The following is an 18,456-nucleotide window of genomic DNA, read 5'->3' on the forward strand; positions in this document are numbered from 1 at the left end:
GGGGAGAGTGGAGGGTGAGAGGGGATGGGAGGGACAGGGAGGGAGGGAATGCAGGAGACAGGAAGGCATGAGTGGAGGGAGGGAGGGACAGTGAGGGAGAGATAGAGGGAGGGAGGGGAGGGACGGGGTAAGAAATGGGAAGGGGTGTGGCTGTGGGGAGGGAGGTGTGAGTGAGGCAGGTAGGTAGGGTGTGAGGGAGTGAGGGAGGAATGGAGAGAGTGAGAGAAACGGAGAGAGGTGTGAGTGAGGTGAGATTGAGTGAGGTGGGGAGGGAGGGGCGGTGGGGCAGGGAGGGAGGCAATGAGGGGTAGGGAGGGGCAGGGAGACAGGGGGCGGAGCCGGGGCAGGGGCGGCCGCTGGGTGACGGCGGCGGACGGCGCTGGCGGAGCGGAGCCGACAGTCGCTCGGGGTCCGCTCGCCACCCGCACCGTCCTCGGGCAGCACCGCGGCACCCGGGGCGCAGCGGGACGGACGGACGGACGGGCGGGCGGGCATGGAGCGGGAGCGGGAGGAGGAGGAGGCGGGGAGACGGTGAGTCCGGCTCCGGGGCTCTGCCCCCCTCCCCCTGCCCCTCTCCCCCTGCCCCCCTCCCCCTGCCCCTCTCCCCCTGCCCCTGTCCCTCTCCCCCTGTCCCCCTCCCCCTGCCCCTCTCCCCTGTCCCCCTCCCCCTGTCCCCCTCCCCCTGCCCCTCTCCCCCTGCCCCTCTCCCCCTGCCCCCCTCCCCCTGCCCCTCTCCCCCTGCCCCTCTCCCCCGCCCCTGTCCCCCTGCCCCTGTCCCCCTGCCCCTCTCCCCTGTCCCCCTCCCCCTGCCCCCCTCCCCCTGTCCCCCTCCCCTGCCCCTCTCCCCTGCCCCTCTCCCCCTGTCCCCCTCCCCTGCCCCTCTCCCCCTGCCCCTCTCCCCCTGCCCCTCTCCCCCTGCCCCCCTCCCCCTGCCCCTCTCCCCCTGCCCCTCTCCCCCTGCCCCTCTCCCCCTGCCCCTCTCCCCTGCCCCTCTCCCCCTGCCCCCCTCCCCCTGCCCCTCTCCTCCTGCCCACTCCCTCCTCTCTCTCCCCCTTCTCTCCCACACTCTCTCCCCCTGTCTAGCTGCCCTCTCACCCGACACTCTCGCTCCGCCGCCGGTCAAACCTCGACAGCTATTTTACTTTTGATGCTGAAGGAAAAGTATTTTTGTTTTGTTTTGTTGGGTGGGGGCTTGTGTATGTGGAGGGACAGCGTAGTGTCTGTGTGTGTCTGTCTGTGTGTGTTGGAGGGACGAGGTATTGTCTGTGTGTCTCGAGGGCTGTTCGCCCACACTAGGCATCGCCGTCCTCTGTTACCTTCATCTGGTCGCTCTAACACTTGATTTGGGGGGGAGGGTGTTTGAGTTGTTGCTCCATGGATTATCTTTGCCCCCCCCCCCCACCCTGAATTTCCCCTCCAACCCAATCGCTTGCACTCCCTCCCTCCTCTGTTGCTTCCTTCCCACAGGTTTAGTCCAGCATTGATCTCCGGGTAGGGCGACCGCTCCTTCTCAGAACAATCCCCCACCAAACCCGGGCAGTTCCTGTCCTCCACCAGCACCTCTCACCCGCACCCTGTGCCTCAGGGTGTGCCATCGTCCGCTGGTGCTGGGGGTCAGAGAGGCTCCAACCAGTTGCCTCTCTGTGGCAGACTCCAGGCACGGTGGGGATGTGGAGGGTTTGGTTACTCATGGGTATGATTAGTGGTTCTTCGAACGTACTGTGTCCTGGCCGGGCTAAATCCTGGTCAATCCACGTAGCTGCTGCCTGAACACGGCTGACTGTGTTGCTGTGTGCCAGCCAGCCAGCCCTCCGAGTGAGCTGCACTGAGAGCTCTGTTACTCTTGGTGGTGGTGTTTCTCAATGTTTGATGTCTGTACTCTCCAGTGTGGGCAGCAGACACATTTCTGCTCGGCCAAGCCTGCTGCTCAAGTGTGCAGCTGTAGCCTGCCGTAGTCCCAAGCGGGCAAATGTCGGGGCTTTGCTCTGGCTCCCGCTGACCACACCCAGACCTCTCCTTCCCCGTCCCCGAAACCCACCACTGGCTCCCAGTCCACGGCTCCCGGGTCTCGTCCCTCCTGGAGTCTGTGACCACTTCCAGCCTGATGACCCTCCCAGATGTCTGTGCTCCCCCCCCCGCCCCCCCCCCCCCCCCGTCTCCGGACTCTTGCTAATCCCAGAGTCTTTTTTCCCCTCCCCCAGAGTTGGGGAATCAAGAAGGAATAGGTTTAAGGTGAGGGGGGGGGGGGTGAGATTTAAGAGGAACGTGAGGAGCAACTTTTTTTTACACAAAGGGTGGTGCGTATGTGTAACGAGCTGCCAGAGGAAGTGGGTGAGGCTGGTACGATAGCAACTTTTAGAAGACAGTTGGACGGGTACATGGACAGGAAAGATTTAGAAAGTTACGGGCCAAACGCTGGCAAGTGGGACTAGGTTGGATGGGAATCTTGGTCGGCATGGACCAGTTGGGCCGAAGGGCCTGTTTGCGTGCTGTATAACTCAACGACTATGACTCTGTCCCTCTATTTCATCACTGCATTGTTGGGGGCTCCACCTAAATCCAAGCGTGCATGGACGTTCGTCTCTATAGGACTCTGGTTAGGCCACATTTAGAGTACTGCGTGCAATTCTGGTCACCTCACTACAGGAACGATGTTGAGGCTTCAGAGAGGGTGCAGAGGAGGTTTACTAGGATGCTGCCTGGATTAGAGGGCATGTGCTGTCAGGAGAGGATGGACAAACTTGGGCTCTTTTCTCTGGAGCGGCAGAGGCTGAGGGGTGATCTGTTGGAAGTGTATAAAATTATGAGGGGCATTGATAGGGTGGACAAGCAATATCTTTTTCCCATTATTGAGTGATCCAATACCAGAGGGCATGCACTTAAGGTGAGAGGGGGTAGGTTCAGAACAGACGTGAGGGGTACATTTTTTTTACTGAGAAAGTGGTGGATGCCTGGAATGCGTTGCCTGATAGGGTGGTGGAGGCAAATTCATTGGGGGCTTTTAGGAGGGGCTTGGATGGGCACATGAATGAGAGGACAATAGAGGGATATGGGCATTCTGTAGGTAGGAGGGATTAGCTCTGTCCGCACAACATTGTGGGCCAAAGGGCCTGTTCTGTGCTGTACTGTGCTATGAGTCAGGAGCAGGCCCCTCGATTCCTGCTCCCCCATCGACAAGACAATAACTGATCCCGGGGTGAAAGCCCATTGGTCACGTCACACGCACGGTCTGACTATTTTCCTCCCGGTACGACATCTGGGAAGCGTGGATAGTAAGGTGCAAAAGCAGAAATGCTGGAAAAACTTGGCCAGTCAGGCAGCATCTGTGGAAGGAGAAACCAGTTAACGTTTCCGGTAGCAGATCCTTCGTCACTTGTACGTAACTGGACCCACGATGGCGCTTGACTGGCTGAGTTCTTCTGGCATCTCTGTTTCATCTTTTCCCTTTCTTATTCCAGCATTTGAAGCTTTATTTGCTTTCTGTGGGTAGTGAGGAACGTTTCCCCATGGTACAGGTGCCTAAGGCCAGAGGGCATGAGTTTAGGATGAGAAGCAAGAGGTTCACTGGAGATCTGAGGAAGGACCTCTCCGCCCAGTGGGTGGTTGAACTCTGGAATACGCTGCCCAGGTAGATGCTGGAGGCAGCCTTTGAGAGGAATCAAGATGAGCATTTATGAAGCCAAGATATAGCAGTCTTTGGACCGAGTGCTGGTAATGGGGATTGGTATAGGTGGGTAATTTGATGGTGAACATGGATATGATGGGCTGAAGGGTCTGTTTCTGTGCTCTAGAACTCCATGATGGTAACCTCACCTACATTCCTGTCTGCCCCCACCCGGTAACCTTTCGCCTCCTTGCTGATCAGGGATCTATCTATGTTGGGCTTCCCCTTTCCTATCTTCAGTCCTGAAGCCAAACGCAAACTAGGTGACAGTTTCACAGAACACCTGCGCTCCGTCCGTAACCGCGATCTGCATCTCCCCGTTGCCGGTCACTTCAACTCCCCCTCCCACACTGTCACTGGTACGTCAGTCCTCGGCCCCCTCCACTGCCAGGAGAATTTCAAGCGCAAACTGGAGGAACAGCACCTCATTTTCCGTCTTGGGACCTTGCAGCCCAACGGCAGGAACATTGAATTCTCCCACTTTAGGTAATCCTCACACCCCCTTCCCTACAAACTGCACCCCCCCCCCCCCCCACCGCGCTTCTCCTCTTCTTCCCTTTCCCAGCCTCTTTTATTTTTCTACCTTTTCTCCCCCCTCTCTCTTTGCCTTTGCCCCATCCCCTGGTGGATCTGCTCTCCCCTCCTCCCCCACACCTGCCCATCACTATCTCTTACCTGCATCTACCTGTCACCACCCTGTGCCCACCCCGCCTTCCCTCTTCTGTCCACCTATCACTGCTCTGCTTTTCCCTCCTATATATCGGGCTTCCCCTTTTCCTATCTTCAGTCCTGAGGAAGGGTCCTGACCCGAAACGTTGACCGCCTGCTGTTCTCCACGGGTGCTGCCCGGCCTGCTGAGTTCCTCCAGCATCATCGTGTTTTTGATCCAGATTCCAGCCTCTGCGGTCCTCTGTTTCTCTATCTACCTTTACTTTAAAAAGGTGCAAGGATTCCTTGTCACTGCCCTTTGAGGAAGAGAGTTCCAAAGCCCCGTGACCCTCAGAGACTTTCATCTGATCCCCGTCTTGTGGGAACCCCGTTCTAGACAGTGATTCCTGGTTCTCAATTCTCCCAAGTCCTCTCCACACCCACCCTGTCAACCACCCCCCCCACCCCCCCCCCCCCCCCCGCCCCCCCGGATCAAATCTCCTCTCTCTCCAAAACTCCAGTGAATACGGGCCCGACCCGTCCAACCCTTCCTCATGAGGGACTCTGCCCATGCCAGGTATCAGTCAGGTACACCTTCTCTGAACTGCTTCCAATCCATCAACACTCTTCCTTAATCACAATGACCGATACTGTAGCCAGTACTCCAGGTGTGGTCTCACCAGTGCCCTACACAACTGAAGCAAACCTGCCCTACTCTTGTGTTCAGTGCCCCTCAGAATAAATGATATCGGCCAAGCACAGGCAAAGACCCCACCCACCCACCCGGGACATTCTCTCTTCTCTCCTCTTCCATCAGGCAGAAGATACAGGAGCCTGAGGGCACGTACCACCAGGCTCAAGGACAGCTTCTACCCCACTGATAAGACTATTGAATGGTTCCTTATACAATGAGATGGACTCTGACCTCACGATCTACCTTGTTGTGACCTTGCACCTTATTGCACTGCACTTTCTCTGTAGCTGTGACACTTTACTCTGTACTGTTATTGTTTTTACCTGTACTACATCAATGCACTCTGTACTAACTCAATGTAACTGCACTGTGTAATGAATTGACCTGTACAATTGGTATGCAAGACAAGTTTTTCACTGTACCTCAGTACAAGTGACAATAATAAACCAATACCAATACCAAATGGGACTAGCTTAGGTAGGCACCTTGGTCAGCATGGACGAGTTAGGCCGAAGGGCCTGTCTCTGTGCTGTATAACTCTATTGAATCTGATAACGTGCAATAATCCAACAGTCCTACTTTTGCTGAAGCCTGCTTCACGGGTTTGCAAAAATGGAGCCAGGAGTAGTCCATTTGGCCCCTCGAAACTGCTCCACCATTTAACGAGACGATGGTTGATCCCGTCCCTCCTGCACTTTCTCACCTGATCCTCAGACCCTCTGATACCCCATTTTCCAAAGATCTGGCGATCCCAGCCCTACATATCCTCAGTAACCAAGCTCTCCTGGAGGAGAGAATTCCAGAAATTCACTGTTTTCTAGAGTGAAGAGATCACTGCTGAAGGCTGAGTCCTTGGTTCCAGGTCTCTCATCCCTGAGTCAGCACTTGTTCCCGTAATTTTAAAGCTGAATCCCAATTTTCTCTTGCCCAGGGAGACATTTGACCTTCTGCTCCCTTCACACAACTGCTGCTCTGTGCTGCCCCTTGTGGTTCTGGTCAGGTCTGCAGGCCGGTGTGGCACTATCACACCGTGGAAGGTAGGTTCCATAAACAAGCACAAATCTTTGGCTGCAGCGTGTAGCATCCAGCAAATTGGGACCTGGTGCTTCGGACACAGATGTGGGAAGTGTGCAGAGCAGGGAGTATCGCCAGTGCCTGGTTGGAGTGGATGTGCAGAGGGTGCCTCCATCCGTGGGAAAGTCCAGGATCCGAGGGCACAGCCTCGGAATAAAGGGACGTCCCTTTAAAACTGAGATGAGCAGGAATTTCTTCATCCAGAGGGTGGTGAATCTGTATTTAAGGCAGAGATCGAGAGGGTCTTGATTGGTAAGGGGAGGGAGAAGCCAGGAGAATGGGGTTAAAGAAAAATCTGCCATGATTGAATGGCAGACCAGACTCGATGGGCTGAATGGCCTAATTCTGCTCCTACATCTTGTGGTCTTGTGCTGTTATGGAAATGTGCCGTGTCCACCCAGCTAGACACAACACCAGATATTAACCGTGGTGTTCCTTTCCGCACACTCTCCCAGCGTGGGACTTCCTTGGTCAATGCAGTGGAAAGTTAACTCTCGGTGGAGGGGGTCAGTGTGCGCTGGGAAGATGACCTCGAGCTCTGGGTTGGTGGGTCGGGCACGAGGCTGCGCTGCCTCACCGCGACTGGCAGCAGTGGGCCAAGCTGGTCAGGGTGGGATCACAAACTCTTGATGTACCAAGGGATCTTGGGGTCCAGGTCCATATGTCACTGAAAGTGGCCACGCAAGTAGACAAGTGGGGCACGGCAGCTTGCCCTCATCAGTTGGGCCACTGAGTATAAGAGTAAGGTGTCACAGCTGTGTAAAACATTGGTTAGGCTGCACTTGGAGTAGTTATTTATTTATCAGTCACGTACAGTGAAACACACAGTGAAATGCGTCTTTTTGCATTACTGAGAATGTGCCGGGGGCAGCCCACAAGTGTCGCCACGCTTCCGGCGCCAACATAGCATGCCCACAACTTCCTAACCCGTACGTCTTTGGAATGTGGGAGGAAACCGGAGCACCCAGAGGAAACCCACGCAGACACAGGGAGAATGTACAAACTCCCTACAGACAGCGGCGGGAATTGAACCCTGGTCTCTGGCGCTGTAATAGCGTTACGCCAACCACTACACTACCGTGCCATTGCAGTTCTGCAATTCTGGTCGTCCCATTACAGGAAGGATGTGGAGGGTTTGGAGAGGGTGCAGATTCACCAGCATGCTGTCTGGATTAGAGGTTATGAGTTATAAGGAGAGGTTGGACAAACTTGGGTTGATTTCTCTGGAGCGGTAGAGGCTGAGGGGAGACCTGATAGAGGTTTATAAAAATATGAGAGGCAGAGATTGGGTTGACATTCAGAATCTTTTTTCTCCAGGGAAAATGTAAAATATGAGAGGACATGCATTTAAGGTGCAAGGAGGAAAGCTTCATACATTGAATACGAAAGGTTTGGAAGGTTCTGGGCCAAATGCTGGCAAATGGGACCAGCTTAGATGGATGTCTTGGTCAGCATAGATCAGTTAGGCTGAAGGGCCTGTTTCCATGCTGTATGACACTGTGACATAGTCACATCATCTTTGCTTTACAACAACCCCACAGAAGAGAACGGGGTTGTGAACCCAGATGGAGCCGTGCTGAGGGGTGGCCTCGGGAGCGGTACTTCAGGACGTACAACCTTCAGGAAGGGCCGTGAGGGCAATCTGTCATCTGGGACGGGCATTAAAACAGCCAAGGAACCACTCTGGAGTGGAGCGAGGGGAATCTCCCTGCTGCCCTGCACTATATTCACACATGGACCAACATCACTGCAACAGGACATCTGCTGTACGTCACACTGCTGTCGGAAGGACCTTGTGTTCCATGAGCTGCCTCCCTCCCGTACACTGCTTCACTGGCTGTTAGGGGTTTGGGATGTTGTGGTGAGGTGGGGAAACATGAGGTGATCTTCCTCTGGAGCGGCGGAGGCTGAGGGGAGACCTGAGCAAGGTTTATGAGGGGCATAGATAGAGTAGACAGCCGGTATCTTTTTCCCGGGGTTGAAATGTCTAATACCAGAGGGCATGCATTTAAGGTGAGAGGGGGCAAGTTCAAAGGAGATGTGGGGGGCAGGTTTTTTACACAGAGAGGGGTGGGTGCCTGGAATGTGCTGCCAGGGGTGGTGGTGGAGGCAGATAAGATGGTGGGGTTTAAGAGGCTCTTAGACACATGGATGTGCAGAGAATGGAGGGAGATGGACATTGTGTAGGCAGAAGGGATTAGTTTAGTTAGGTGTTTAATTACTGGTTTAATTAGTTCAGCACAGCATCGTGGGCTGAAGGGCCTGTTCCTGTGCTGTACTGTCCTATGTTCTCCTGCCTTTCTGCTTACAGTAGGAGAGTCACCAAGAGGCAGAGGGCTGTCCGGGGAGAGTCCACAGTAACCGAGATGGTTTCAGTGACTCCGGTGGGGAGGGGAGGGGAGGGGAGCAGTGAGCTGGTCCCCACAGGGTGGTCAGATCAGCCTTGAACCCTGGCTGAGTTGTTTCACTGCCAATCACAGGCATCCCCAGGGATTCTGCTCCAGCCCTCTCCTGCATCACTTTAAGCATAACAACTCTCCCCCAAATTGAAAAATGTCTCAAGCCACACACGATGCGAGACCCGCCGGCCAGGCATTGCTACACTGGGAGTGCATTTTCCTGAAATACAAGTTACGTGCCAAGTTCCCTTGCAGAGATGAGCGGGGAGGGTGAACTGCTGCAGGCAGCACTGGGGAGGTCAGCACCCACTGCAGCTCCTCTCCGCACCCCCTGGACCAACCGCCCCACCTTCTGCCCCTCCGCAGGGGTAACCCAGCAAGCCCTGGTCACAGGTGGCTTCTCCCCCACCGCTGAGTAACACAAGCGAGCTTCGACTGAGTGGCAGCCGCCCCACCTTTGGGGGCGGAGGGTGTTGCAATGGGGCTGCGTTCACGTGCACACTTAACGCTCCCGTTCCACACACACCAACACACACCCTTCTACACACTTACTCCAGAGCACGCGGGACTCAGAGGGTCACAGAATGGGAACAGGTCCTTCTGCTGCCTGTCTACTCGATCTCTGCCCCACATAAACCCCTATCAGATCTCCCCTCAGCCTCTGCCGCTCCAGAGGAAGATCACCTCGTGTTTCCCCACCTCACTGCAACATCCCAAACCCCTAAAAGCCGGTGAAGCAGTGTACGGGAGGGAGGCAGCTCATGGAACACAAGGTCCTTCCGACAGCAGTTTGACGTACAGCAGGTGTTCTGTTGCAGTGATGTTGGTCCGTGTGCGAACATGGTGCAGGGCAGCAGGGAGATTCCCCTCTGAAGATTGCACGTCCTGAAATACCACTCCCCTGGGCCACTCGCATCTCGGACACCAGCCTCTCCTCCTTGGACTCTGTCTTTATCTCTCGTTGTCTTGGCGAAGCACCCAACATAATCAAAGACACCACCCACCCGGGACATTCTCTCTTCTCTCCTCTTCCATCGGGTAGAAGATACAGGAGCCTGAGGGCACGTACCACCAGACTTAGGGACAGCTTCTACCACTGTGATAAGACTATTGAACGGTTCCTTTATACAATGAGATGGACTCTGACCTCATGATCTACCTTGTTGTGACCTTGCACCTTATTGCACTGCACTTTCTCTGTAGCTGTGACACTTTGTAGTGTTATTGTTTTTACCTGTACTACCTCAATGCACTCTGTACTGACTCAATGTAACTGCACTGTGTAATGAATTGACCTTTATGATCGTTGTGCAAGACAAGTTTTTCACTGTACCTCGGTACAAGTGACAATAATAAACCAGTACCAATACCATCCCTCAGTCTGGGTTCACAACCCTGTTCTCTTCTGTGGGGTTGTTGTAAAGCAAAGATGATGTGACCATGTCATAGATTCACAAAGCACAGAAACAGGCCCTTTGGCCCAACTGGTCCATGCTGACCAAGACACCCATCTAAGCTAGTCCCATTTGCCTGCATTTAATCCATATCCCTCTAAATGTTTCCTATCCATGTACCTGCCCAAATTAAATGTTAATATACCTGCCTCAACCACTTCCTCTGGTGGCTCGTTCCACATAGATACCACCCTTTATGCAAAAAAAAAGATTCCCCTTGGATTCCTATTAAATCTCTCCCTTCTTCTTAAACCTGTGCCCTCTAGTTCTTGATTTCCCCATCCCTGGGAAAAACACTGAGTGCATTCACCCTATCTATGCCCTTCATGGTTTTATACACCCCTGTACGATCACCCCTCATTCTCCTACACTCCATAGAACCATAGAACAATACAGCACAGAAAACAGGCCATTCGACCCTTCTAGTCTGTGCCGAAACGTTATTCCGCTCGTCCCACTTCCCTGCACCCAGTCCATAACCCTCCAGCCCTCTCTCATCTCCAATGAATAAAGTCCTAGCCTGCTCAACGTCTCCCTATAACTCAGGCCCTTGAGTCCTGGCAACATCCTCCTAAATCTCTTCTGCTCTCTTTCCAGTTTAATGGCTTCTTTCCTATAGCAGCGTGACCAAAACAACACAGATTTCCATTGAGGTCTTGTACAATTGCAACATAACATCCCAACTTCTATACTCAGTGCCCTGACTGATGAAGGCCAGTGTGTCAAAAGCTGACTTCACCACCCTGTCTACCTGTGACACCACTTTCAGGGAACCGTGTACCTGTACTCCCAGGTCCCTCTGTTCTACAACACTTGCCAGGGCCCTACTGTGTCCTTGAAGTGTAAAGTCGTGTGGTGAATGGGTGCCAGTGAACTGCAGATTATGTTACGGGTCTTGTGTGTTCTTCCACATCGAAGGGTGGTTTTGATCGAGTAATTCAGGAGCTGTGTTCCCAGTGGCAGGCTGGTGAACTAGATGTCACCTACATGGATGTTCATGCAGCGTTTGATGAAGTTCCACATAAAGAGCTGGTTAGCAAAATTGAATTGAAGTGTTACGAGTGAAATGGATGGGAATTGAATTAGAGACAGAAGGCAGAGAGCAGTGGTGAAAGGTCGATATTCCGACTGAGGGCCGGTAGCTAGAGTCACAGAGTCACACAGCCCAGAAACAGGCCTTCAGCCCAACTCGTCCATGCTGACCAAGATGCTCATACTATGCTGCTCCCATTTGCTCGCATTTGGCCCATATCCACACTTAGCATTGTCCAGGGATGGGACCGAGGCTTTTCTGATACAGAGTGCACAGCCGTGGTTGTCCTGGGAAAATCTCCAAATCTGTTTTTGATGTAAAACTTTTGAGGTGTTTGGACAGTCAGGGGGATGGTTAAACATTTCTAGGTGTCTGTCGATTTTTGTTCTGATCGGCAGACGAGGCGAGGAGGTGATCAGAGTGAGCCAGGTGGGGGGGAGTGTCCCTCGCGGTGAGGGGCTGTGATTGGGTGCAGAATCAACAATGAAATGTTCGGTAATTGGTTTATTGTTGTCAGGTGAACTGATGTGGAACAGTACAGCACAGGAACAGGCCCTGCGGCCCACAATGTGCCAAACTAATTAAACTAGTAATTAAACGCCTAACTAAACCAATCCCTTCTGCCTACATTATATCCATATCCCTCCATTCTCTGCACATGCATGTGCTGGTCTAAGAACCTCTGGGATGCCTCTGTTGTATCTGCTTCCACTGCCACTAACAGGTACAGTGAAATACGTTTGTTTTGCATGCCATCGAGACAGATCATTCCATGCACATACATTGAGGTTAGTACAAGGAAAAAACAATAACAATGCAGAATAAAGTATTACAGAGAAAGTGCAGTGGCAGGCAGACAATAAGGTGCAAGGTCATAACGAGGCAGATTGTGAGGTCAAGAGTCCATTTATCGTACTAGGGGACCGTTTCAATAGTCCTTATAACAGCGCATAGAAGCTGTCCTTGAGCCTGGTGGTACGTGCTTTCAGACTTTTGTATCTTCTGCCCGACAGGAGAGGGTAGAAGAGAGAATGTCCGGGGTGGGTGGGGTCTTTGATTATGTTGGCTGCTTACTGAGGCAGCGAGAAGCGTAGACAGAGTCCATGAGGGGAGGCTGGTGTCCGTGATGTGCAGGGCTGTGTCCACAACTCTCTGCGGTTCCTGTGGTCCTGGGCAGAGCAGTTGCCGTACCGAGCCGTGATACCTCCGGATAGGATGCTTTCTGTGGTGCATCGTAAGAAGTTGGTGAGGGTCGATGGGTGGAACTGACGGAAGGGATCTGGAGAGCTGGCACACAGACTGTGGGCTGAATGGTCTCCCCACTTAACGAGAGCCCTGACTGTGCATTCTGAATTTGCCTACATTAAAGCACTGAGTGAACTTCACAGCAACTTTGGCTGGCTGGCACGTCCTGAGGGCGAGCTGTAATGTGTTGTATAAATCCAAGGTCTGACAGGGCTGCCTCTCCTTGCTCCTACTGAGCCTGGCCACTGCCTGCAGCATGTTTCTCCGTTCTGCAGCACAGAGAACAGTTTTCATCAGCCCTGGCGATGAGCGGAACAACAAGCACACACCGTTTAGTAGATTCCACAGTGAGCAACATCATACCATCAAACACTTGCCCTGGCTCTCCCTCCTTCCCCACTGTCGTTTTCCATTGTCCACTGAAGGAGTCAGGGCAACATCCTGCAGATGCTGGCAACCTGAGGTGAAGCAAGAGGTGCCGGTAGTGCGCAGCAGGCCGGGCAGCGTCTGTGGAGAGAGAATGTTTCAGGTAGACAGCCTGGACTGGACTAACCTGAAGATTAAGTTAGGATTCCGGATTGGGAGGTCACGGTGTGGTTGTACAGGACGCTGGGGAGGACCGCACTTGGAGTATTGCGTTTAGTTTTGGTCGCCCTGCTACAGGGAAGGATGTTGTTAAACTGGAAAGAGAGCAGGAAAGATCTACGAGGATGCTGCCAGGACTCGAGGGACTGAGTTATAGGGAGAGGTTGGACAGGCTGGGACTTTATTCCCTAGAGAGTGGGAGATTGAGAGGTGATTTTATAGAGGTGTGTAAAGTCATGAGGGGCAGAGACAGGGTGAATGCACTCAAGTGTTTTTCCCATAGTTGGGGAATCAAGAACTAGAGGGCACAGGTTTAAGGTGAGAGGGGAGAGATTTAATAGGAACTTGAGGGGCAAGTTTTTTACTGCGTGAAATGAGCTGCCAGAGGAAGTGGTTGAGGCAGGTACAATAACAACTTGTTGGATAGGTACATGGATTGGAAAGGTTTAGAGGGATATGGGCCAAAACGCTGTCAAATGGGGTTAGCTTGGATGGGGCATCTTGGTCGGCATGGACCAGTTGGGCTGAAAGACCTTTTTTTGTTGCTGTATGACTCTGTGACTGTATTAACTGTTCTTAGGTGAGAGGCAGGAGTTGGTCAAAGAGTAGATCAGGGAGAGAACCTTCTCTTTGGAACACTAAGCGAGGTGGGAGACCTTTGGGCCAGAAGATGAGGCTGTTTGGCCCCATTGTGTTCTGACTGGCCCATGATGGTTTTTTAGTTTGATCCCGTTTGCCAGCTCTCAGTCCCGTAGGACCTGGGCCACATTCACGGGTTGGTTCCTATGCGCTTGTTTTAGGCATTGTTTGGAAGTTCGTTCACCTGTATTCTAGTGCTGTTTGTCCCTCCACACACGCTGCCTGACCCCGTGGGTATTCCATCATGGAAGGGAGACCGTGCGTTCCTGTAGCGCCATCCTGCATCTCAATATCTCCCCTGTCACTGTATTCGTAATAGAATGTTCACAGCACACAGGAGGCTATTCAGCCCATCGAGTCTGCTGGCCCTGTTTGCCTGCTCGTCCAGAGCCCCCTGAGCGATTGTGTTTGATCTAGTTCCTCGGGAAAGCTCCGCCGGACCGTGACTCTGTAACCCTGCGGGCTGTGATCTCAGACCATCACCGCTCTGTGTGCAAAACAGTCTTTCTTTGTGTAGGTGGGAGTCATTTACTGAGAAAGATTTAAACTGTTGGGCAAATGGTAGAAGAGGGAATGTGATGAGAATTGTTTTTACTCAGTAAATCTTTTCTGGCCATGCTCTTGGACTTCCACATCATTCCTGATGTCAGGTGACCAGAGTTGTTGTAAATGCTCCAGTTATGTTCCAACCAGTATTTTGTATGGTTTTCATAACACCCCCCCACGCCCCCCCCCCCCCGGCACATCCCTACAACCACACCAAGTGCTACACCTGTCCCTACACCTCCTCCCTCACCACCATTCAAGGCCCCAGACAATCCTTCCAGGTGAGGCAGCGCTTCACCTGTGAGTCCGACGGTGTCATTTATTGCATCCGGTGCTCCCAGTGCGACCTCCTGTACATCAGTGAGACCCGACGCAGATTGGGTGACCGCTTCGTCGAGCACCTTCGTTCCCCCTGCCGCAACAGCCAGGACCTCCCCGGTGGCCACCCACCAATCCCACACCCCGCTCCCACACTGACATATCCGTCCACGGCCTCCTTTGCTGCCACGTTGAGGCCGGGCGCAGGCTGGAGGAACAGCACCTCATATTCCACCTTGGGAGTCTCCAACCTGACAGCCTCAACTTCGATTTCTCTAACTTCCAGTAACCCCTCCCCTTCTCTTTCTATCCCCCCCCCCCCCCAATCCTTTGCCTTCCCTTATTCCTGTGGCTCCCTTCCCCCACCTTGATGACCTGCCCACCTCCTCTCCTCCCCTCCCTCACTCTTTATTCCATGGTCCACTGCCCTCTCCTACCGGATTCCTCCTTCGTCAGCCAAGGCCTCTTCTAACCCATCACCTCTCAGCTTATTACATCTTCTCCCCCTCCCTCCCCCACCCACCTACCCTCCCCCTCTTACCTGAACTCACCTGTCACCTGCCTGCGTGTGCTCCTCCCCCTCCCCCCACCTTCCTATTCTGGCTCTGCCCTCTTCCTTTCCAGTCCTGATGAAGGGTCTCAGCCTGAAACGTCGACAGTTTATTTCCCTCCACAGATGCTGCCCGACCTGCTGAGTTCCTCCAGCACTTTTTGTGTGTTGCTCCAGATTCTGCAGAATTGCTTGTGTTTTGTACAGGTTTAATACAAGCTCCTGTGTTCCTGCCTCTGTATTTGAATTCCAATGTTACAAATTCCTCTCTCAACATCTGTCCCTTTCTGGGATTTGAACACACGTATTCTGCCCAGAAGTCTGCCATTTCACCTTTACTTCCTCAACTGTTGCCACTTCACACTTCTCTATATGACACTTTATCTGACACTTACCTGCTCCTTCAGATGACCTCTGTCTCATGGTCTTTAATCATTGTCCAAAACACCTCAAAAGTTTTACAACAAATACAGGATTTGGAGGTTTCCCCCAGGATAACCACGACTGTGTATTCTATATCATAGAACACTACAGCACAGTCCAGGCCCTTCGGCCCACAGTATTGTGCCTACGTTTTATCCTGCTCTAAGATCTATCTAACCCTTCCCTCCCACATAGCCCCCTATTTCTCTATCATTCGTGAGTCTATCTGAGAGTCTCTTAAATGTCCCTAATGTATCTGCCCCCATAACCTCTGCCGGCAGTGCGTTCCACACACCCACCACTCTCTGTGTAAAATACTTACCCCTGACATCCCCCTTATACCTTCCTCCAGTCACCTTAAAATTATGCCCCGTCGTGTTAGCCATTGTTGTCCTGGGAAAAAGTCTCTGACTGTCCGCTCGATCTATGCCTCTTATCATCTTGTACACCTCTATCAATATCAGTGAAGCTTTGGTCCCATCCCTGGGCAATGCCAAGTGTATCGGCCCTCAGTCGGAATATCAACCATTCACCACTGCTCTCTGACCTCCGTCTTGAATTAAATTTCAGAACCAGATTTATTATCACTGACTTATAAGACATAAAATGTGTTGTTTGCAGCAGCAGTACAGTGCAAAGACATAAAATTACTATAAATCCCAATAATAAATAATGCAAAAAAAAACAAAAGGAATAATGAGGTGAGAGAAACAAAGGACTGTAGATGCTGGAATCCAGATGAAAAACGCGCTGATGCTGCAGGAACTCAGCAGGCCAGGCAGCATCCGTGGAGAAAAGCAGGGGGTCAATGTTTCGGCTCAGAACTGAGGAAGGGTCCTGACCCGAAACGTTGACCGCCTGCTTTTCTCCACGGATGCTGCCTGGCCTGCTGAGTTCCTGCAGTGTCGTTGTGTTTTTCATCAGGAATAACGAGGTGGTGTTCAGGGGTTCATGGACCGTTCAGAAATCTGATGGCGGAGGGGAAGAAGCTGTTCCTGAATCGTTGAGTGTGGGTCTTCAGGCTCCTGTACCTCCTCCCCAATGGTAGTAATGAGAAGAGGGCATGTCCCGGCTGGTGGTGAGGCTCCTTAGTGATGGATGCTGCCTTCTTGAGGCACTGTCTTTTGAAGATGTCCTCGATGGTGGGGAGGGTTGTGCCCGTGATGGAGCTGGCTGAGTCTACAACCCTCTGCAGCCTCTTGCGATCCTCTGCATTGGAGCCTCCGTACCAGGCGGTGATGCAACCAGTCAGAATGCTCTCCACCGTACATCTGTAGAAACTTATAAGAGTCTTTAGTGACATTGCAAATCTCCTCAAACTCCTATCAAAGTAGAGCCGCTGGACATTTCATTTGTAACACTTTAATTCAGCTTTTCTAACCAGTGCCTTGCATGGGACTTTATCAGATGCTGTATGATCCAGGTAGATGACATCAAGTACATTCCCTTCTTCAACCTTCTCTATCACCTCACCAGAACTCATTGGTTAGTCAAATGCAGCTTGTCCTCAGCTTCATGTTGGATCTCCATCGACTTGATCATCTCCAGGCGCCTGTTAGCATTTGCTGTGGTTGCTGCATTTTTGCAGTCACTTCTGAGGTCTGGTCATGGCTGTACTGTCGGAAATGCGGCAGTCAATTTGTGCACAGCAAGCTCCCACAGAGAGCAAAGTTCCTGTGATTGGGTGGTGTTGGTGGGAGGGGTAAGGATAAGGCAGAAGTGGTGAGTGGGGTTAGCTTGCAGTGGCCACCTTCTGTATGTCAGCACGATCTTTGACCCATCGGGGAAAAGGGTGTGTGAAGATCAAGACCACCAATGTGTGTGGACCACTGGACCACAGTGATCACTGCCCCTTCGAGTCCTTCTGGGACATGACCTACCAGTGGGGCTCAGGGAGATTCCCAGATAGAGGAGGTGATGGGTGCTCTGCACAAATAGTCTCATCTCCTCCAGCAAGGAGTCCACCCGCCACTGACCGACCCAGAGCCTGGAATGTTTGGTATTGGTTTATTATTGTCACTTGTACTGAGGTACAGTGAAACACTTGTCTTGCACACCATTCGTACAGATCAATTCATTACATTGGGTTAGTACAAGGAAAAAGCAATACCAGAATGCAGAATAAGGTGTTACAGTTACAGAGAAAGTGCAGTGCAGGCAGACAATAAGGTGCAAAGTTGCAATGAGATAGATTGGGAGGTCAAGTACTAGGGAACCATTCAATAGTCTTTTAACAGTGGGATAGAAGCTGTCCTTGAGCCTGGTGATACGTGCTTTCAGGATTTTGTATCTTCTGCCCGAATGTCCGGGGTGGGTGGGGTCTTTGATTATGTTGGCTGCTTTACCGAGGCAGCGAGAAGTGTAGACAGAGTCCATGGAGGGGAGGCTGGTGTCCGTGATGTGCTGGGCTGTGTCCACAACTCTCTGCAGTTTCTTGAGGTCCTGGGCAGAGCAGTTGCTGTACCAAACCGTGATGCATCCGGATAGGATGCTTTCTATGGTGCATTGGTAAAAGTCGGTGAGAGTCAAAGGGGACATGCCAAATTTCTTTAGCTACTCGGGCAAATTGATCCAATTGATCTGTATGGAGGCTGCAGCTGAAGAGACTAGCTGGCATTCATGCATCCTCCGCAGGTCAACAGGGACCTGGTACCGTGAGGAGCACGTCATCGGCGTAAGCGAAGAGGACCACGTCCACATCTGGTCCACACACAGAATGTTCTGTCAACCTCCTCCGAATGAGGCACAGGAGAGAGTGTCATCCTTTTGTGTTCCTTTTGGATATTATATAATCATAAAGTGGATCAATTTTCTGGAGAGAAATCTGGCCAAAATTCACCGGATTGAAGCAAACAAAGCTCCTCTCCATGTTCCGATTTATTTCAGCTGCACAGCACACCCCTGGCCACAAGGAGCGGTTGTTCAGTCCCACACCGTGCAGCAATTCTCTCTCCAAATCAACAGTCTATTCTCCACCAGTAACCCATGCTGTTCCTGCCCTGGGAGTGTGTGGTGGGACGGTGTGGAGGGAGCTTCACTCTGTGTCTGACCCCGGGGGTGTGTGATGGGACAGTGTGGAGGGAGATTCACCCTGTGTCTGACACCGGGAATGTGTGATGGGACAGTGTAGAGGGAGCTTCACTCTGTGTCTGACCCTGGGGGTGTGTGGTGGGACGGTGTGGAG

General features: G+C 52.5%; 1 protein-coding gene across 1 annotated transcript in view; it reads left to right on the plus strand.

Moving 5' to 3' along the window:
* Positions 1-383: 383 nt before the first annotated feature.
* The window catches only part of esr2a (estrogen receptor 2a), a 178,041-nt gene continuing 159,968 nt past the window's right edge, over positions 384-18,456 (plus strand). Inside the window, exon 1 of the mRNA XM_052015195.1 lies at positions 384-531. Within this exon, the coding sequence (XP_051871155.1) occupies positions 494-531 (38 nt within the window). The 5' untranslated portion in view covers positions 384-493. The remainder of the gene's footprint in view (positions 532-18,456) is intronic.

Source organism: Pristis pectinata, chromosome 1 (genome assembly GCF_009764475.1).
Source record: "Pristis pectinata isolate sPriPec2 chromosome 1, sPriPec2.1.pri, whole genome shotgun sequence".
Lineage (NCBI taxonomy): Eukaryota > Metazoa > Chordata > Chondrichthyes > Rhinopristiformes > Pristidae > Pristis > Pristis pectinata.